Source organism: Spea bombifrons, chromosome 3 (genome assembly GCF_027358695.1).
Source record: "Spea bombifrons isolate aSpeBom1 chromosome 3, aSpeBom1.2.pri, whole genome shotgun sequence".
Lineage (NCBI taxonomy): Eukaryota > Metazoa > Chordata > Amphibia > Anura > Pelobatidae > Spea > Spea bombifrons.
Genome location: NC_071089.1, coordinates 106,369,322 through 106,391,804, shown reverse-complemented (window position 1 = coordinate 106,391,804; position 22,483 = coordinate 106,369,322). Strand labels below are relative to the sequence as shown.

The following is a 22,483-nucleotide window of genomic DNA, read 5'->3' as shown; positions in this document are numbered from 1 at the left end:
TGTTGAATCAGGTTTACCTAATTCTGCCAGTGTTTTCTCTTCCTCTAATCACACCCTGATACACAAGGGTCAGCTAGGTAACTGAAAAGGCAATCAGTAAAAAGGGGCAGGTGCATATGGGCACTTGAGAATGTTTGGGCCCTTGGCAGCTGCCCTTTTGTCCTGTTGTACAGACAGCCCTAGGTAGGGCTTGTGGGTAACACAACATCTTTCTAGTTTAGGGTCAAAGAACTGTTTAGGTTAATACCTACACCCGTTTTTAATGCGCTCGACATGTACAGCTGCAGGGATATAAACTCTTTCGAAATAACCTCAATTTCTGCAAATATCGGTCATTAATCTGATCTGATCTTCAACTAAGTCACAACAATATAAATAACAATAACCGTATACTTCATCTAATAATACACCAACAATTATACATTGCCATGCCTTTATTGAACACATATAGATAATAAATATTCACAGTGCAGGGTGGACAAAATATGCGGTTCCCTAATCTTATGATTTCTCCAAAATCTGAGCGGATTTAGGAATCAGATAACCTGGAGTCCAGTCAATGAGAAAAGATTACAGCTGTTAGAGCGGCTATGCCTATAAAAAGACACTTCAAAGCTTGAGTTTGCCATTCACAAGAAGCATTGCCTGATGCTTCAAACAAAATAGATCTCTGAAGACTTTAGATTAAGAATTATCGACTAGATGGTCATCAGTCACGGTAAGACACACTGTCTATGAATGGAGACTGTTCAGCACTGTTGCAGCTCATCGTATGAGTTGGCCTCCTGCAAAAGCACATTGCAGAGTGTTCAATGAGGTGAAGACTTGCAGAAATATCTGGAACATGTTATGATCAATGCCAATGAGTCTAATATGCATAAAATAATGAACAAGAATTGGGTTACTGGAAGGACAGGACAGCGTGGAGGAAGCCACTGCTGTCAAAAAAACCCACACTGCTGCACATCTGCAAAACAGCATCTGGATGTTCCACAATGCACCCGGAATAATATTCGGTGGACAGATAAAATCAGCCTTGAGTTTTTGAAAGGAATACACAACACTGTGAGGTGAAAAAACAGCACAGCAAACCAACATCAAAACCTTGTCCCAACTATACTGTATGGAGGAGGGGCTGCCTTACTGTCTCTGGAACTGGGTAGTTTACCATCATTGATTAAGCTTATCAAGGGATTTAGCAGAAAAAGGTAAGGTCATCTGTTTGCCAATTGAAGGTCAACAGAAGTTGGGTGATGCAATAGGACAATGAGAGGAGCAAATTAACAAGATAATGGTTTCAACAATATACTTCTACTAACAATAGAAAGCACACATACTTAAGTGGTCCAATCACAGTCCTGACCTCAACTCGACTCAGATGCTATGGCATATGACCTCAATAGTGCAATTCACATCAGATGTTCCATGAATATTGCTGAATTGAAACAGTTTTGTAAAGAAGAATTGTCAAAAAATTCCCCCAGACCATTAGGCAGGTCTGATCCACAACTACAGAAAATGTTTAGCTGAAATTATTGCTGCCAAACGAGGGTCAATTAGTTATAAAGTTCAATGGTTCACACACTATTTTTATCCTGCACTGTGAATGTTTACAGAGTGTGTTCAATACAAATATGAAAACATATAATAGTTTGTGTGGTCTTAGTTGAAGAATACTATGTTTGTTGGAGATTACATTTAATGACTAAAGAAAGCAGGAATTCAGGTGATTCTAAAAGGTTAACATAGTTTTTTTTCCTGCAGCTGTATTTCTTGCTGCAGGAAAATAAGTATGAAGTAGAGTACCAAATGGTTTTCATAATTATAACCATAATTTTGCACTAAACATCAAAATATGTAATACTTCTATGTATTTTACATTATTTATTTATTAAAAATACAATGAAAGCATGGAGATTAGAAGTTAGATTTTCTTAATTTTTACCTTAGATGTGCTGTCAAAACAAGTAAATCCAGAAACAAAGTCCACAGTAAAACATACAGCAACTCCTTGGTTATTGCACATGTATGTTTTGGACTAAAGGGATAAAAATGATACACAAAATTAAATACTTTAATTAAAAAATAATTATTTTACTATATTGTACTATCAGTATCATATGCAACAAACTGCACCAAGCTATTTCAGATATTTGGGAAAACAAGTAAAATATTTAAGATATGTATATTTGTATAATTTCATTAGCTATTACTATAAAATATTTCTGCACATGATTATGATTTTTTTTCTTTAGAACAATTAAAATTCTAGCCATATGTTTCTTGAACCAAAAACTATGAAAAAAGATGAATTGCAAATGTTAATTATAAATATAAAAAATGCTATACATCATGAAAAATAAGAAACCAGGGGTGTTAAACTCTGGGCCTCAAGGACCAAAAACAAATCCAGGTTTCAGTAAATCATTGCTTTCAACACAAGTGATTTAATCATTTCCAGCCATTTTGCTTGAACCGCCAGTGCCCATGGTGACATATTTAGAAAATCTGGCTCATTTGTAGTCCCCAGGGCCTGGAGTTTGACACCCTTGCAATAAACTAAAAAAATGAGATGTTGTCCATTATACAACAACAAACAGACATAAATGTTTAAATAAAGAACAATATATCCATTGGTTCTACTTGTTATCATCCAGATAACATACTTATAAATATAACCAACTGATATACAACTCATTAATAATATCTTAATCATCAAGTGCAAATCAATCTAACGTTTAAAATATGCAATATAATAAAACATCAATCATTGTTAAGTATTGTAAAAATAGGTTTGGAGTTAAAAGTGCCAAGATACTTGTCAGCACTGGCAATTTTTATTTTTCCATTGAAAATCAAGGAATTTGGATTGCTTCAGCCTGACATTTACAAAGAGGGCTCCCTACATGTATTTGTCACTTAAAAGTCACTCAAGCCATTTTATATACAGCCAGGGCCGGCCCTACCATGGAGCAGAGTGGGGCAATTGCTCCAGGCGGAAGAGAGAGAGGGCGCCGAGTGGTTTTCGCTTACCAAGCTGTCAGTACCCACTCGGCGCCCCTCGTTCTCCTCTGCAAGCCCTCTAGCTCGGCAGAGGAAGGGTAGATAATGGGTGGGAGGGGTGGCATTTTAAACTTCGTCCCAGGTGGCATTATGTCTTGGGCCGGCCCTGTATACAGCACACATATCTTCAGTAGATATAAAAGGATAGCAAAAGTAAGTCAATGCAGCTAGAAGGATCTTCATTAATAACAAACTCCCATTTTAGAACTAAAGCTACAAAATAACAATTTTACATACAATACTTTTTCAGGTAGGGTTTCCTAAATTAAACAAAAACACTGTCAACTATCAAAGTAAGACATTGTTAACACACAACCTCATCATAAAACAGTATGTGCAATGGCTTGGCAACCTGACAACTAATCTTGACAACTTCCATCAATTGATGCCACCATTAAATGATACATTTTTTTTAAATGAATAAATGCTACATACTGTATATATCATTTATAGTAAGTATATAGTATACATTTTAACCAAAAACATGTTAAATACAGCAACAACAATAAATTGCACTTCTTCAAAATTTGCTGGGGGTGCCATTGACTCCCAATCAGCAATTTCCAAAGTCATCCAGTGGCAATCTGAAAACCAAAATAACATATAAAAAAAATGTGCTTTAACCGGCAGAATGTTTAATGCACAAAAGCCTGCCAAGTAAAACAAATCCATCTGTTTTGCACAGATTTAATTTGGCAAGAATTATTTTAGCAAGATTGTAGCAGTGTCTTTTAGCTATGACCAGGGGCAAAAAACAAGAATAAGGGAGAAGGTTATCAGAACAAGTTTTAGTAAGTTTTAGCAAGTTTTAGTACCTCTGCTTTATATAAACACAACTCCTGGATATATAGCATTCACATTGACCACACGATATTCAAATGTTGTAGATAATATACATTTTTGGAATTAAGCAATTATTTTAATCTAGTATCAAAAAAATGGAGTGGGTTTTGTAGGACACCACCATCCAGCCTATGAAATAGCTTAACCATCTCAAAGACAAGATGTTAGTCACAGGTCAGGCTTGCCTACAAAATCATATAAATCTTTTACTAGAGAGAAGCAGCATGTTTCAATAGAGATTTAAACCGCTAATGCAATTTTTTCAGGTCCTTTTTTTGGGGGAAAAAATGCCATGTAATTTATTATGATAATCATTTATCTGATGTGTTGCATACGAAACTGTAGAAAAAGTACAAGACTTCTGTAAGTGAACATTAAAATGTATTCACTGAACAAGGATTATTTTTGGAAAGATCTAAATATGATAAAAAAGAGAGATTGTTGAGAGGCACTCGAAAATTTATATAACAGCAAAGCACTACGGGGCTCAACCCCTATAAAGAGCCGGGATCTCGATGATGCAGCCCTCTTGTCACTTCCTGCTGGTGTGAGTATTTTTTACTTTATATACTTATTTTTCTTTACATTTTTGTACTGAATAAATAACATGATTTTGCTTATTTTAGTGTGTGCACCTTCTTTTTTCTATTTTTAACAAATACATATGAAGAAATAAAATATATTGTTACATTATATATTTTTTTACGCACTATATTTTAGACTGCTCATTTCAGTCCCGTCTCTCTCTCTCTCTCTCCCTATATATATATGTATATATACATATATATATGTATATATACATATATATATATATACTGGTAAGTAGTCTTAGATTTTGGGATTAGTTTTATACACAGTTTTTACACATGTAATTTCTACGATTGTTTTGTTTTAATTTGTAAGAGACTAATACAATATTACATATTGACATCAATACCACAAGTTTCATGAATTTCTAATCTATTTGTCACAATATGACATAATTTAATTTATAGGTCATTTATAAAATGAAAATATTTCAGCTGGAAAACTATTTTAAAGATGCAAAAGCTTATAGTGGGATTTACAAACAGCTAGGAGAAATGTATGCACATTTTAGTTATTCTAGGAGAGTGTGGCTATTAGGTAGAATACTAAGTGTACTCTGTGCTGTTATTTAAATGTTTAAGATTTACGACATTCATAATATGACTATAATGTATTATATCAAGGGAGCTGGTGCCGCATGAGCTCATAAATGTGCTACAATAATGTGACTAATTGCCTACAAAGTGTTCTGAGTTCTGCTATCTAAGCACATTTATAGCATAATGAAATATGCAGTTTCAACCAACGACTGTCAAATTAACCTACACAAAAAGTTTGTATTAAGTGTACATCCAAGCCAGTAGTAGTCCTCTTCTTTAAAGCAAACACTGCTTCCTTTGCTTAAGTTTTATTTAAAAATAAACTGACAAAGGTCCTGTAAAGCATATGTGCACAAAAGTGTAAAATCTAAACAAAGCGTATATTAATACAGTTCTTTTAAACATCATTGGAATCATTTTTAGTGCCACAATATTTACATTTTATATGAATTTCTTATTTTTTTCCTGGTTATTGATTGAAATAGTCTTAATTAAAAAAGCATCACCTTCCTTGTATACCTATATGAGCTTGTTTGACATCCCATTCCAAAACCATGGCCACTAATATGGAGTTGACCCCCCCCACCCCGACTTTTGTGACTATAACAGACTCTGAGTGTGCCTGAGGGAATGTGTGCTAATTCAACAGAAAAGTGCCTTCCCCAAACTGGTGTCACCAAGTTGGAAGACTACAATGATTTAAAATGTCTTTGTATATTGTAGGATTAACATTACCTTTCACTGGAACTAAGCAGAGTAGACCAAACCTTAAAGAATAACTCAGGTCATTATCCCTCCTCCACCAAACTTTACAGTAGGCACTTTACATTCCGGTAGGGAGCATTCTATAAGCATCCGACAAACCCAGATTCATCAGTTAGTGAAGCGTATTCATCATTCCAGAGGACATGTTTCCACTATTCCAGAGTACAGTGGCAGTATGCTTTACAACACTCCAGCTAATGCTTGGCATTGGGCATAGTGATCTTAATATTAAGGTGCCAAGAAGTTCTGAGATATGGGCATCTACAGGCAGAAACTTACCCATCTCCCAGAATGACTCCCTTTCACAAGAAGGATAAACAGGACAAATTGTCTACCTGGATCCCATAATGAATGTGATGTTTGAAAGATGACGGCTAAAATGAAAGGGCTTGATGATTTATAAGGAGAAACAGGAAAAATTTTACATTTGCTCAATAATAGAACATTTTCTAGTTTGTATATTATTTCTAGAGCTAAGGAAGTATCTCTCAGTGTGGAATTTAAATTGTATATATTAAAAGAGGATGTAAAGATGCTTCTGCGGATAAATGGAAAAGCAGCAGAATAAATTTGAAATCCTATCAAACCCAATCAATTTATTTTTCCAGTTTTATAATAAAACACTCAAGGGTATAGGACTTAGATGATAAAAGTGATGTAATATGTCCACACGGTAAAAATCTTAAGCAAATGAATGGAAGTAATATTCTCAATCTAGGAAAAAAAATTCTTAAATCAACCTGTACCTGCATTTAAAATTATAAAGTGTGCATTTTTCATGTAGATAGGCTTCTGTGTACACTTTAATCAATGCATGTTATATTTAAACTCATTTTAAAAACTGTGTGTACACATAGCTTGAAGATTTCAATATGCATATTTAAAGATGCCATGAAATCCTTCAAAGTATTTTAGTACTTCCAAAAATAACAGTTTAGATCCCAAACATGAAGTCAACAAAATATTCTGCCTTTCATATATTTATAATTCTTTAGTTGAATTTGCATACCTCAATTAACAACTATTTTTTTAACTTCATGTTTTATGAAGTTTTATGTTTTTTCAGTTCCTTTTTAATATGTGTTTAAATATTCTGAAACTTTTCATATGGTAGTATTATTGATCAGGAAGATATTTTGTACCTTTCTGCTAATGACCCAAGATCCTGTACACCTATATACCCTTTATATCTGGGTGGCATTAGAGAAATCAGGACAGTTGCTATAGAAGAAAGGGTACCTGGAACTTAAAGCATTTTATAAGCTGTGTCTGCAATTGTGCTAAAGCATTGTGTTGCCAAAGTTGTTAGATATATTCCTTTACTTGCTACATTAAAAGGTCAATATTTTCATTAACACCATGATATCGTTCAAATTTCGTAAGGTAATAGGGGGTCAAAAAAATATCAGAAGTCTCACAAGTGTGTAGGCAAAAAACAGCCAGAATTACATGATTACTTCATTATATATTCATTGAAAGGAAACTAATCAGCAAGGACATTCATTTATATGTAAATGAGCATATATTCAGTTATTAGAACCTGTGGTGGGACTTACTAAGAGCCTCTTCAGAAACGTGCATTAATCAATATTTTCTAAACTGTACCACTACTGTTTGATGGTGATGATGTGGAAAGTCCCATATCTCAATAAAATCCAGTAATACCGATGGCAGCCTTAAATACCCATCAGGTTGCATAATCCACATAACCTCATCAAGTTAATGATGTTTGAGGTTGGTAAGTACTCAAGCCTAGGTTTGTCAAAAGAAAAACATTATCCAGATCTAAAATAGAACCAGATTTTACTTAAGCACAAGTACAATTATAGAACTGTTCTTGGTCCAACCCCTCAGACTTGTGTCCCTAGGCATCGTCAGCTCAGTAGTATATACTATATAAATTGTATGTACAGATCGGTTATATGGGATTATATCATCAAGGTCCATTGGTGATACGGGTAAACTCAAGTACATTTGTTGCTTGCAATGCTTCAAAGAAAATTTGGGTTAACACTAGAGCTTGAAGTAAAAACTTGCCATATCTGAAAACCTTGTTGACATATACTTCACCAGTGTTCTAATGTACACATGTTACTACTCATGTTGGTACCACGAAGGATACCATGACAGCAGATGAAAAAACAGCTTTTTAGGATTAGCCGATCATTTAAATAATTTCACTTGCAATACCTCTTTATACTTACTCCTGTTCGTTGAACCTCTGTGAATATTGCTCTTTGGAATGATCTTTCCCATGTAGGCAATTCACAGCCCAATTCAGTGCTAAAATAATGACTTTTCCCATGTCCCACCAATACATTGAAACAATACGGCCGCTGATCATCCAGTTGTTCATTTTGATTAAGATTGAGGTGCAAGTTTTCTTGAATCCAGATTTCATCAGCTGGCCAAACCTGACAAAAACATTAAAAAGTAATAAAACTATTGTTAAAATTATTCAGAACTACACATATGCAATTACTAAATCGTCAATCGGGCACTCTCTTAGAGGGGTCCCTATACATTTTCATGTGGTCCATTTGGAAAATGCATTTGTGCCCCCCCTCCCCCGCTCAATGCCCTGTAGAAGATGCATTCAGCAGAACACATTTTCCAGCATGTGAAGCACTCACCTCCAGCCAACTCAAGAGCAGGTTTTGGTGAACGCTGCATGTAGTGAAAAGTCCCTGGACCTGAGTGCGCATGTGTGGAATGTCCTCCCATTGAATTGAACACTTTCCTGCCACTGGGTGAAAGCTTCAAGCATCTTCAGTGGCAAGAAACATCAGACCATGGAGAAAGCGGGCAGCTTTTGCTTTATTTTTAAGTTTTACTTTTAATTTTGGAAGAATGTTTAAAGTACTCAGAGTATTAAACTTTATTATAAATACTGTCTGTCTCTAGTTTTTTTCTTTTTTATATAATTATATAATATATATGTTATATTGAAGAATATCTAAATGGAAAGTATTGTTTATTTTTCTTTTTAGCTGTGCTTAAAACTGTTTTTCTGCAAAAGGGGAACTTTAAAACTCCTTCTATGTTGAGATCTTTTACAGTGACTTTGGGAGAAAAAAGAGGGACAAAAAAACACCTGATAGGTCTAATAATCGAAAACACCAGAAAAAAAGTTAACAATATTAATGTTGTAACGCAATGCATGAGTTAGAAAGGTTATTGTTCATGTATTATTAAGATAAAAATCTGTTGGACACAAAATTATTTTTCAAACTGTATTTTTTTCATCAAAGAATGCAAAATCAGGCCTCTTACTGGCCATCTGACACGCTGCAAGAGTATAACAGCATATCATGTAGCCACATGTATCCATAGTTGCACATACATCATTTATTGGTCCCTGGCCTCAAAGTTTAAAGGCCAATTTTAATTCCCAGTCACGTGAAAAATACTTTAAAAACACAAGTATCATTGGGCACTTCCCATAGAGAGTGTGTAATGGGATTGATTCAATGACCGGATTTAAGTGAAATTTGCAAAAACTGCCATAAAAACACTGCAGTAAGGAATTAAATTAATTGACTAAAGTGCAAGCAATGGCCATACATTTAACAGTATGAACACACAGACAATACTACATTCAAACCATTGAAAACCCTCCCCTGAAAAATATTCTTTGAGGTGTGCAGTTTGTATGAAGACTAAAATGGAAAATCTTTTTTTATGTACATTTTAGGCCATGGAAATGTACACTAGACCTGAATAAACTCAATGTAGACACCATACAAGAAAGAATAAAACACATTGCAAATGTGTAAACAACAATGACCTTGAGCAAGGACATATAACCATAACATGTGGTTAACCACCAATCAGATGGAAAGAAAGATGCAAAAAATGTTGTTTGCAGCAGTTGGCTAAGCGCCCAGTATACTTGTGCATTCATATTTTGCAGACTTTTGCCTAATTTGTGAATTTAAATGAATTTCTGTAAACAAGGAGGAACCCCCACTGGAACAAATTTAAATGGATGAGACACTACCAAATATTTGTTAGAAATGTGTTCATTTATTCGTCTGTTTTATCTGGATTTCTTTCCTTTCTTTAATTGTTTGGAACCTTGTCCAGATTATTTCCTGGGAACTTGTCCAACAGTTAATTATCACCTGTTACATTTTATTGGAGTCATAAAAGCTAAAAAAAAAGGTAATGTAACTGTGTATAGGTTAGTAAACATTTGTATAAGGTACGATCCCTGTGCATTGTGTAGTATGCATGTACATAAGGTACTGTGCCTTTTTATGATATAGTATGCATTAAAAATGCCCCTGAAAATGTGTCTGAATCATTTTTGGCACATTTGCACATGTCTAAAATATTATTGTGATACACACAGGACTGTCCTTATAATATTGGAAAATTAAGCAGTTGCCAAGGATATTGAGCTGAACAAGGCACCACCATTTTATTTTTCTCTTCTGCTAGCAAGCAAGTACACACAGTGCAGATGTAGTTGTGCTTGTTGTTGGCCTGTATTTAATGCTACCTTCCGTTAGGTATACTTAATCGCATTATTATCACTGTATTATATAGTAGATGGATTATGAAGGTAATGGATAAATGCTAGATTTCTAGATTTAAGGTCTCTCTTGCAGCCTGATTGTATATATAAACCTGATGTTTCAGACAGATGCAAATGTCAGAGGCATATCTCACAATGAAACTGTTATTTCCCTTTTGGTATCAGGTAACTTTGAAGTTGACACATGCAAATACTTAACCTTCATTAATATTTTTTGAACTTCTCTACTTATATTTGTAGAATATCTCATGACTACTGCTGAACTATACATGAATAATTAAAGTCTATTATGGCCTCATTGGCAATACTTATTTGTTCTGTCAGGCAGGATAAAAATGCCCACACAAAAAAATGTGCCTTGCCCCATTCAAGGACAGTCCAAGTCTATTGAGGTAGACAGCATTTGCCGCACTAATGCACTTCCCTCACCTAAATAGTTCCCTATACAGGTGTTTCTGTTTGGACAGAAATCTGAGTGCCCCCTCCCCCATGGTGAAGGAGTGAACCACATGAGCATAGGTTACTGGAGCTATCCCTCTTCTCTAAGAGTGGCTTCATGCTACGAGGGAATTACCTGCATGAAGGATTGGTGCTAACCATATGTGGGGGACCAGCTAAACCCAGACAACCTTTAATATGTTAGAAGCAGGCAGGGAGTAGGCAAAAAAAACAGGTGGTGTGTGGCTATGGTAAAAGCATGTTTCCCTGTCTGGGGAAAGAAGAAAGTGATTTAGAGACTCCGGGAAGCCCCATGTGAAACCTGGACAGCTCTCAGCTGCGCACATCAGCTCCTGTTTAGCGTTGTGGGTAAGCCAAAGGGTAAGGAGCCATGTGATTCTGATAAAGGAAACTCTGCAGAACGATGGGAGATGAGGAGAGTGGGAATGTTAGATCCCTTGACTCATTAACACCCTTTTAGGTGATTCCATCTTGTGAGTATCCACAACTTATTTGAACCAGAGAAACATACCTTGCTAATCTTAAACAGGACCTCACAGAGGTTATACATTTTATCAGCTCGTACCCAGTCCAATGTGCTAACCTGAAAAATATAATACATTTAACAATATTTTCAATATTTTATTGCAATGAGTACACATTGTCAGATACATCACATGTGTTAATAAAATAAGAGTATAATTAGTTTATCAATGATTCACTCAAAAATCAACCTCGCAGTTGTTTATTGGAAACATTTATTAAGTATTACATGTGTTTAACACGTCATATACACATCTATATCTATTGACCTGATCTGTCTAGAGTTATTTACAAATTATTATTTTTACATTGTAGACTAAAATATACCTGGGAAGTAAGTTTAAATACATTCATATCTCATGTTGATCTTAAATTAATATTTTTATTGCAAGAGAACAAATGCATCATTAGCATCGCTGAAGAGGGTAATATGAGACTGTGTGAAATAAAGCAGCAACTCATCAATGAAACTCAGTCGCGATTCCACCAGTCAGTGATGAAGACGTGTGCTGTAGCCAGCGGTTTAACACACCGTTGTATACCAATGTTTTCTTTGAAAATGCTTTGAAGCATAGAGCACAGCACAATGTAAGCACAAAGAGGTTTACCCCACTGAGAACTTCATTACACAAAGAACAAATGACAGCCAGGTGCCTTATTGATGACAGCTGTTTAATGCGTAGGTGCTTATTCAAAGCTCTTAAAATGTTTCTGTCATCAGTGACTTATTACCATTCATGTACACACATTAAAAATCCACCTCACCCTGTGGAACATTCTATTATTTTATTAAAAAAAATATTCTACTAAAAAGCCCTCATTATTATTAGTTATTTTGCCAATACTTTCTGCAGAAGTATATAGAAACAATGAAAATATGAATTAAACGTAAAGGAAATATTAAGAAGTGTCAAGCATCTTCTGTAACGTAAGAAATGTCTGTTTTATAATGACATTAACTGTCAGATCATTAAAATATATTCCATTTTAGAAATAATTATTGTTTGAAACAAGGCAACATTTAAACGTATTTTCTCCACCAAATTGAGAGGCCCCGCTATAGGGTTTTTGATGCCTTTGATGCCTATATCTTTTGTATTGTGACAAACATTCATGTCCCTTAATTTGGTACCCTGGTTTCGCAAATTTAAACAAAAGGACCAATAACTATTACAATTGTAATACAATGAATAGTTTGAGGAAACTTTTTTCCCACAGGAAGCAGCAGATGCCTTAACATTTTTTTGGAATGCTTTTGATTGTATAAAGCCTTCATTTGGCATATGTAAAACAAGATAAATATATAATGTGCTTTTGTTTGAGGTACATCTTTAAAACAGTCACACAAGTGATAGCCCCACATACTGTAAAGCTTATGATCTAAATGAAAACTAATTCTGTAGATTTGTCTTTGTCTGTCAATTCTCGTTTTGTCAGACCCTTGAAATGTATGTATTTTAAGACGTTCTGCATAAAGTGTACAAATAAAAGATAATAACATAAGAACAAGAAAATGCCAAAGAACAAGAAAAAAATAAGATGTTTTCTCACATTCTTTACATGCATCGGTTGCTGGGCTATGTTTTAATAGACTACATGAAAAAAAAACAATACAAGGGACATGTCCTACTAAATGTTGGACCTATTTTATACAAAGGATTTAGTCATGGTTTATCGATGGGAAATTTTATTTTAGTATGCTTAAAAGCGTTCTGTTGCTTTAGCTGCCTGTCTTACTAGTGATTGATAATGGCAGTAGTCCTTTTCATATGATAGCAAGTCACCTCCTGCTCTTAAGTTAATGAGAATACCAAAACAACCATGTTTGTCAATTTAAAATCGTGTATTCTATAAAATGAAAAATATTAGGCAGCATTCCTTCAGACGTTTTGAAAGATTTTTTTTTTCTAAAACATGTTACTTGTTATTAATATGATGTTAGTAGCAGGTTGGAGCGCTCTCTATTCCCAGCATGAAAGTGTTAATAGATGGAAGTTAGCCCTTGGAGGCATAAGGACAACAGGAAGAGAGGCAGTTAAGAGTTAGGCCCCAAGACTCTAAGAAAAGGTACGGTTTAAAGACACTTGTGTGTTTAAGTTGCTGTGAACTACTCGGTTTATGACTGGGAACTGGATTAGCTGGCCAGTTGGTTAGGGAATATTTTTCTAGATAGTCTCCAAGATGGAGTAAGGTTTGTTTTTTGTTTTGTTTATTTATCACTGTAAAGCACAGCACCATGTACCTTAAAGAAAAGCCACAATAAACCACGTTTTACTTTTATTCTGCCATATTATTTACAGTGGCTTATATAGGTGTTAAACTTAATAGTACTGATTTTATATTATCATACAGGGATAAATGCAGTGAAGTATTCTGGCATACGTCAACCAAACTGCTTCAGTGTCTCACATCTTCTTGTTCATCTTCTTGTTCTTCTACCTCCTCTTTTCTGTCTTCTTTCTTTGCCCCCATCCCTGAGCACATGTGCTCTCCACTGAAATTCCGTCATTTTGCCCTATGATAACTTAATGTAAATGTCTGCTGAAATGACGGAGCTTCTGGTGACGTCCTTTCCCCTGACTCCTCCAGTCGGGGTAGAGGATGCCCTTGGAAGCTCCAATATTTTAGCAGAAGTTTGCAGGGAGGTTATGCCCGTGGAGACGCGGACAAATTAAGAAGAGAAAATAGATAATAGAGACAATATAAGAGAAGAGAAAAAGAGGATGCAGAACAAGAAGGTGTGAGTCATGGAAGTGGGGCTGCGAGACACGGAAGAGAAAGTAGAAGCAGAGAAGCTAGGGGAACATGAGAGAGAGAGAGAGTGAACGAAAAAGAGAGCGTTAGAGAGTAAGAGTCTGAGAGAGTGAGAGTAAATACGGGTGATAGCCAATGAACTTTGTTTTTTAATTTAAAATGAACCCTGATCTTTGCCCCAAAAAATGGTCAGAAAAAGGATTTTTTTGTTAAAAAATGAATGGACCAAAAACGAACCAAAACATTTTTCAGAATCGTTTTTTGCCCATTTTCACATGTCTGGTGCCTTTGTATATCTATTGCACTAATGTAAACCTGCCTTTAAAAGCAATTTTGGCACTTTAAGCATACATATACACATTTATTATTTCTATTGCTTATTAAACCTATATATATATATCAAAATGAAAACTAATATCTTACTGGTGGTGTCTTGAAAATGTAGAATGATGAACCTTTTAGTACCAGAAACTTGAATTTATAAACATGTGTTCCATCAGATCCTTGTACCTTTTCACTCACCCACCCCATGTGTACAATCTGTATAGAGAACATAAATAAAACAGGTTAGTGTTAATCAGGTTCATGTGAGCACTTCCAAATACATAATCTATATTATACAGCAACATTTTTAATGTTTGGACTCTTGGGTAACAATATTAATGGAGCTATAGCAGACAGTAGTTTGGCACATACATTACTCTAAATCTAAGGAGAAGCAACATTTAACCCTAGTTGTTACTCAAGCTTTCCTATAAGCCTTTAGGTGTACATAACCTACACATCAATAATGGGAGATTACATTTGGCAACATCTGAAGAGACATTTAATGTTTACTGGTAGTGTAAGCTATGCAAGCTACAGAGGTTTTTTTTAACAAAGAATAAATATTATGAGATATGATCAGATCTTTTCACAACATTGGCTACATGCAATTTGTCAGAAGATTTGTCTGTAATGGCTAACTCGCATGAGTTAAACTAAACTCTAACACGCAGATTTACTATTGCTAACTTATGTTCACCCTCACTTACATACACTTGGGAGCTTGAGAGTTGTGTGTATGGGAAACACCATTTATTTGGCTGCCAAATGCTACAAGTAATCATACATTCTGCAAATATTTATTGGCAGTACCTGACCATTTGGGCTCGACCTGCTTACAAGGTTCAATGAATAGATACGACTGACAGATAAGAAGATGGCAGGAGTCTCAGACAGGGGCTGGTAGACGTTAGGAGTCTGAAAATTGTCAGACGGTAGCTGTGTAGGAACTGGTGGACGGCTGGAGTGTGGGAACTGGCGGATGGCGGGAGTTTAGGAACTGGCAGATGGTAGGAGGCTGGGAACTGGCAGACTGCATGAGTTTGGAAACTGGCAGATGGCAGGAATGGGACCTGGCAGACAGCAGGAGTCGGGAACTGGCAGACGGCAGGAGTTTGGAAATTGGCAGACGGCAGGCGTCGGGAACTGGTAAGGATGTCAGGACCATGGGAAGGCAAAAACTACATCAACCCTAAAGCTACCTGGTGGTAACATTACCTGCCATATGCAGGGTTGCTAGTTCAAATAACCTGCTTCCTAACACATTTTTGTGGGGTCCTAGCCCAACCTTTTTTATGTTCAGCACCTCATAATATATAACATCATGCTGTCAGCACCATCACAACCCACAGCCTTTTAACAAGATGCTCACTTATGCTGAAGATGCTTTGCCTCACTGACACAAATATGTTGACCACTCACAGCTATGGCAAGGCAAATTTACACAATGAGGAGCACTCAATCACACATATCACTCTCACACATATTATTCATAATCAAATGACACATCACACACCTAAGCCACACACTGCACTTTGCCATGCAGGCACTAAAGCATGACACATGAGCTCACCTTCTTTCTATGTAGCTTCCCTTACCCAGCATCACATACCTGAATATAAAAATATATAGTGCAGCCTTTTGTAAAACTAGTATGTACTTAAGTGAATGGGGTGAGAGTCAAGCCCTCCTTACCATGCACCTTGTTGCTACCATGTTATTTTGGGTAAATATGGAAACACGAGTGGGTATGCATTCCACATGCTTGTTGTCCTGTTCACTACTCACCCCTATATGTCATCTGTTCAGTCTCAGAATGTTGTACATGATAGTGGAGAGGATTGTGAGCAAGCACATGCATCCCACCCATTAGCCATGTTTGTAGTTTTTAACATAATGATGACATTTTTTGCCATACATTCCCTATCCGATTGGCTAGTACAATGTATAGGTGAAAAGTTGCCTTCTACAAAGTGGAGGCAACTTTTTCAATTAAAAGGAGCACTTTGAATCCTAGAGGACAAGAGATCTGGAGGCTCAACTGAAAGAAAATGTGATGGATGTAAAAGGAATGCCTTTTCTGTCTAGGGTTTTTCCCAACAGGGGACATTGGTAATATTCATGACCAATATCACTCCTTAAAATTATTATTTTTTGGATCGCTGGATTCAAAACAAAATTAAATAATAATATATTATAATATATAATTATATTTGAGTTATTTTTAAACATCTTGGAATAATGAACTTGAAAAGGAAAAAATAATATATTTTTTTAATATAATTTCTTTGCAATTAACTACCTGTTTCAATGTTATGTTAAACTTTTTGAAAGCTGTCACTTGCCTGATTATCTTTCATAATGCTTAATTACAGCATCCTGAAATTTATACATATTTCATTTAAACTGACAATATTTTGAATAAATACATTTATATGACTGTCGTTCCCTTCAGAATGAAAGGTATTTAAATATGCAACATTCTGTTGTAATTGCAGTCCAAATGTAATAAACATACAGGTGTTCCCATATTGTGTCTCCAGCTTAACATTACTTGACAGGTTTTAGAATATTTTAACACGAAAGACAACCGACAGATCGAGTATATCAGAACAACAGCATTCTTCTGTTTTTTAATACTGAGATTTCTCAATAAGAAGAATAAATTGATGCACTCAATGCTTATAAGAACTCTACAAAACTGTCCATTGACTGGAGAAAATAAAAATGAATTCCACTTGTAAGAAATAGTTTTCTGTGTTTACTAGCTTTTCTTTTCTGTGCCAGCTATAAATCATGTTACTGAGATTTAAGAAGCTGTTTACAAAGCAGCCAACCAGAAGAGGAGGTCAACCACGCTTTGGGTTACAACATCTTCTCCGCAGAGGAGACAAGAGATGCAGGTGCAAATCTTTTCTTTTAAATATCTTTAAAAGTGCCACATGATTGTGTCGTTTACCACAACATAAAAGTAGTATTTTGAAGAATGTTTCAGGTACAGTTATTTTAAAAACATGTAAATTGCATAAGCAGGAGATCTTATAAGTTAACTGAACAGGAAATTACACGTTCAGACACTGAATGGCAATGACTGGTGGATGGACTTTTACTGGACATTTAATTGGCAAGCTGAAACATCTTTTCTTACAGGTTGCCTGTAATAATAATAGTTTTTCTCAACCCACCTGACATCCAAATGGTACAAAGGAAACATACATTTTTTCACAGAATTAAGTAATCTCCCCATCATCCATTATCCTTTGCCTCCATCATTGGTAATATATTTTTTTCTAATATCTAACGTGCAAGCACATTTAGAATACACTCAAATTTAGCTTACATCTAGGGACAAATAGGTGATTCCTTGCAATAGTGACTTATTTGTGATTTTTCACAATACAACACCACTATTTTTGTTCTGTAAGAAATGTTAACTTTATTGTAATTTTTCAGAGGAAAAGGTAATCTGATTTGTGCAATATGAAATACAAGTATATAGCCTGTACGAAAGCCTCCATTACTTGGGACTTGGGGGGCAGCTGGAGGCTGTATTTCCCGTTATAGACGGTGGGCCCCTGGATTGCATTACATACTTCCAGCAGGCAACAGTGGAGAATAATTGCTGTGCAATATCTGGTTCCCCTGCTTGGATTAATGTTTAAGCCCCTAATCAGGTACAGGGTGGCAAGAGTGAGAGAGCCAGAGCTCTCTAGATCCCAGTTTCTGCCTTCCTCCTGCCTGCCTGACCAATATTATTGGTTCTGATGGCAGGATTGTGTAAATTGGTGTGGTTTCTGTTACACCTAATTTGCATATAATCTACATATTGTGTTTTATATATGGTGTGATGCATGCTGATCACAACTCACCACCAGCCTATTGAAGGGCTCTTAGAGGCTGGTGGTGATTGTTTCCTCAATAGAGTTAGTTCTGTTTTACCCCTACACTAAGTCTTGGCTAGTGCTTGGGGTAATATAAAGGTAATATAAAGGGTTAATCGCTTCTCGGCCTTTTGGCTAAGATCAAGTGTAGTCTCTCTTGTGGTGGGGGGGATGACACTGGTCCTCTGGCCTTAGGGTTCGGAAAAGCAATGGAACCCGAGGTGGAATTGCCCCGGCAGAAATGCTGGAGTCACCGTGTGTGGTATTGCACGCCACTGCACACGGTGAGCGCACGTTCTCACTGGCGGCCTTCCAGCACTACCTTTTCCCCTATGAATCTTCTGGTCTTGGGGTTAAGATTTTATTTTTGAATCCGGCAGGCGAGAAATGGCTTGTCCTTAAATTATTTTTCTTTAATTTATATAATTCACTTCGTTTTACACGAGTGCCGATTAATTTACTTCCCTTTTGAATTCACGGTTTTGAAATTCACGACTTGGCCCCCACTATTCTATGGCACACGTTTTGTAACCACGTTTTTGGACACTGTTTTTCTTTTAGGAGGCAGTGAAGTCTGGACTTTGCTGGAGGAGGAGCCTTCTGGCCCCTTCCTCTCTTCAAGAAGGCCAGCATGGAGTCTCACTCTTCGGGGTGAGACTCAAGATCCGACCCTCCCATGGGGGGGTTGGAATTTGTCCGAGTTCTCCGTGAGGGAACTCAGTATCGTAGTCTGGCTTCTGCTGCCTTGTGCACAGAATGCGGCACCAAAGGAGCACGCACCTCGGGCTTCCAAAAAAAAAATTGGGGTAATATAAAGGTAATATAAAGGGTTAATCGCTTCTCGGCCTTTTGGCTAAGATCAAGTGTAGTCCCTCTTGTGGTGGGGGGGGGGTGACACTGGTCCTATGGCCTTAGGGTTCGGGAAAGCAATGGAACCCAAGGTGGAATTGCCCTGGCAGAAATGCTGGAGTCACCGTGTGTGGTATTGCACGCCACTGCACACAGTGAGCGCACGTTCTCACTGGCGGCCTTCCAGCACTACTCTTCCCCATGTACCATCAGGTCTTGGGGTTGAGAATTATTTTTGAATCCGGCAGGCCAGCAATGGCCTGTCCTTAAATTATTTTTCCTTAATTTATACTATCACTTCGTTTGATCACGAGTGCCTATTAATTTCCCCGTTTTTGGAATTCACGGCTTTGAAATTCACGGCTTGGCCCCCACTATTCTTTGGCACACGACTTTTGTAACCACGTTTTGGACACTGTTTTCTTATTTAGAGGCAGTGAAGTTTGGACTTTGCTGGAGGAGGACTGGGAGCCTTTTGGCCCCTTCCTCTCTTCATAAAGCCAGCAAGGAGTCTCACTCTTTGGAGTGAGACTCAAGATCCGACCCTCCCATGGGGAGGGTTGGAATTTGTCCGAGTTCTCCTTGAGGGAACTCGGTATCGTAGTCTGGCTTCTGCTGCCTTGTGCACAGAATGCGGCACCAAAGGAACACACACCTCGGGCTTCCAAAAAAAAAATATATATATATAAAGGGTTAATCCCTTGAGCAATTAAGCTTTCAGCAGCAAGGAAGATCTCTACGGCGGAGCTACTCAGTACAAGTACGGGTGTCCGTCACAAAGCCTTTTCATTTTGTTCCCTAACATTTATTTCAGCCACCTTTGCAAATGTTGCTTGCTTCTTGAAAACTATAGGGATTGGAGACAAGTGCAATAATCTTTAGCTGAACACATGCTGGCCTAAGGACCTGTCACATTCTGATAGCGATAAAACAGTAGACCCATTGACCTTTGATTATTCACATAGAGGCTAGATCTTCGAAGAAGCAAAGATGAAGTTCGATAGGTCATTGCCCCTGATGTTAAAAAAAATGAATGCAGCAAACTGTAAATGGTGCTCTGTTTATACAAAACAAGCAGGATTCTTTTTTTCGGTATAAAAATCTATACAGACTTGAATGTCCAGTGTTGATTCCATTTTGCACATCAAAATAATATTATGTTATATATGCTAATAAAGTATTGCTTAAACCATTATTACTTATATTTCTACACAAATCCCTTTGTTCCTCCCCTAATAACTCTCTTTTGTAATGTTTCGTTTTAATGGTTCACATTATAGAGGCATGTTCATAAACAGAAAGTTATAAGACTTAAATATGTAAATAATATATTCTTTTTTGAGATGTTATAGTTAGATAAACATCTATCAATAGGTCACAAAGCCCCACTAAAAGTCTTGGTAAATTATTATTACCTCACACATTTATTTGTGGAGCATCAGCAGATTCTGTAGTACTATTACAATAGGGGACAGTGCCAAATAATAATATACAAGAGTTACAATAAAATGAACACACGTTAAGACATACTGGTATAGACAAAGAATAAGGCTTACAATCTTTTAGGAGGTTGAGGAAGAATGAGACAGCTTGGAGGAGGATGATTTGATTGTAGTAAATGCCAAGTAAGTGGCATGGAGAACTTAAAAGTAGGGAGAATGGCTTCCTTCGAGATGCAGGTTGAATAGGGAAGTGAGTGGACAGAAGAAAAATCGAAATCAGGGCCTTTTCTAAACTATTTTGTATAACTGGCACGAAGAGACAGGAATGTATCATGTATGACCCCACGGTGAAACAGAAGCTGCTCGCACAGTGTGTGCAAGCAGCTAGAGGGAAAGCTGCAGGAGCGGTGAGAGGTAAGCGGGGTCGGGAGGTGGGATGTGTGTATATGTGTTCGCATGCATATATATATATATATCTATATATTATATTTATATATATATATATATATATATATATATATATGGATGTGTACTTGTGTGTGTGAGCATGGGTATGTAATTGTGTAAGTGGCGTGAGATGTGTGAGTGTGTGTTAGTGAATATGTGTAAGTGTCTTTAAATATGTTGTATGTTGGAAGGGGACATTTTTCGAACCAGGGCCCGGTTGTTTCTAGTTACGTCCCTGTGTATAAGTATATTTCTGCTTCTTCAAAAGAGCTTGGACAGAACATTTGGAAACCCCTGTCTGTCTTGAAACTTCTGCCTGAGAGAGACCTTGCTGATGCAGTATAACTACCGTATGTCTTGTTACTGTGTTCAGTCTTGCAATGGTCTATGACTTTTGACATTGAATTGTCTTCAGCAACCTCACTTTGTTAGTGAGTTTGACTGTTTCCCATCCAGTTTTATTCCTCATACACACCTATTTCTGTTTCAGTTGATGATCATCAAAATGCTGATTATTAGCAAATGTTTGGTATAATTGTTTTATTATACACCTAACTATATTCCTATAAAATCCCTGACATTGTGCAAATGTATCTAGAACAATTGATGCTGTTTTGAAAGCAAAGGATAGTAACATCAAATATTGATTTGAGTTATAATTTTTGGAAAACATTCTTACTTTACAGCATTTTGTTCACATGCTTAAAACATTTGCACAGTACTGTACACACACTAACTCGCACAAACATACACACTAACATACAAACACACTGACATATGGTGGTTGTAGATTAGTGTTTAATAATGCCTCTGCAACATACTTCCACATACACATGCACAGTGTGACATACTAACGCAACCACACTAACATACACATAGTAACACACACACCTCTACCTTTGTTGTAAGGGGATGTCCAGTAACATACTAATACACACACAAACATTGAAATACATATGCACACTAACACACTACAATACTTACAAGCACAATGTGTAACATACTTACACACATAGTAACACACACATACATGTTGAGCACCCTCAACATATAACTGAGGTTAAAATAATTACAGTACAGCCCATCTATTTAAGTCTTGCATGAATCAACTGGTCACTTAACCTAAAGTAATGTCTATTATTTTGGACAATACAAATAGCTCATACTGAAACATAAATATCATGATTTTTTTAAAGGAAAATATGTAGATGAGAAATACCGTATTGGCTCGGATATAGGCCGCCCCCGGATATAGGCCGCACCCTAAAAGTTTGGTGCTTTTTTAAAGAAAAAGTTTTTTTCTTTAAAAAAGCACCAAAAAACATGCTGCCACTCTGCCCCCCCCGAGATATGCTGCCACTGTCCTCCCTCCCCGAGATATGCTACCACTGTCCTCCCTCCCCGAGATATGCTACCACTGTCCTCCCTCCCCGAGATATGCTACCACTGTCCTCCCTCCCCAAGATA

General features: G+C 36.6%; 1 protein-coding gene and 1 pseudogene across 1 annotated transcript in view; one reads left to right on the top strand and one right to left on the bottom strand.

The window, feature by feature from the left end:
* The window catches only part of SNTG2 (syntrophin gamma 2), an 85,194-nt gene that overhangs the window by 14,994 nt on the left and 47,717 nt on the right, over positions 1 to 22,483 (bottom strand). Inside the window, exons 13-16 of the mRNA XM_053460444.1 lie at positions 14,497 to 14,613; positions 11,309 to 11,380; positions 8,003 to 8,212; positions 1,946 to 2,038 (exon numbers count right to left, since the gene is read on the bottom strand). Of these exons, the coding sequence (XP_053316419.1) occupies positions 1,946 to 2,038; positions 8,003 to 8,212; positions 11,309 to 11,380; positions 14,497 to 14,613 (492 nt within the window). The remainder of the gene's footprint in view (positions 1 to 1,945; positions 2,039 to 8,002; positions 8,213 to 11,308; positions 11,381 to 14,496; positions 14,614 to 22,483) is intronic.
* On the top strand, positions 18,394 to 18,573 carry LOC128487857 (uncharacterized; annotated as a pseudogene).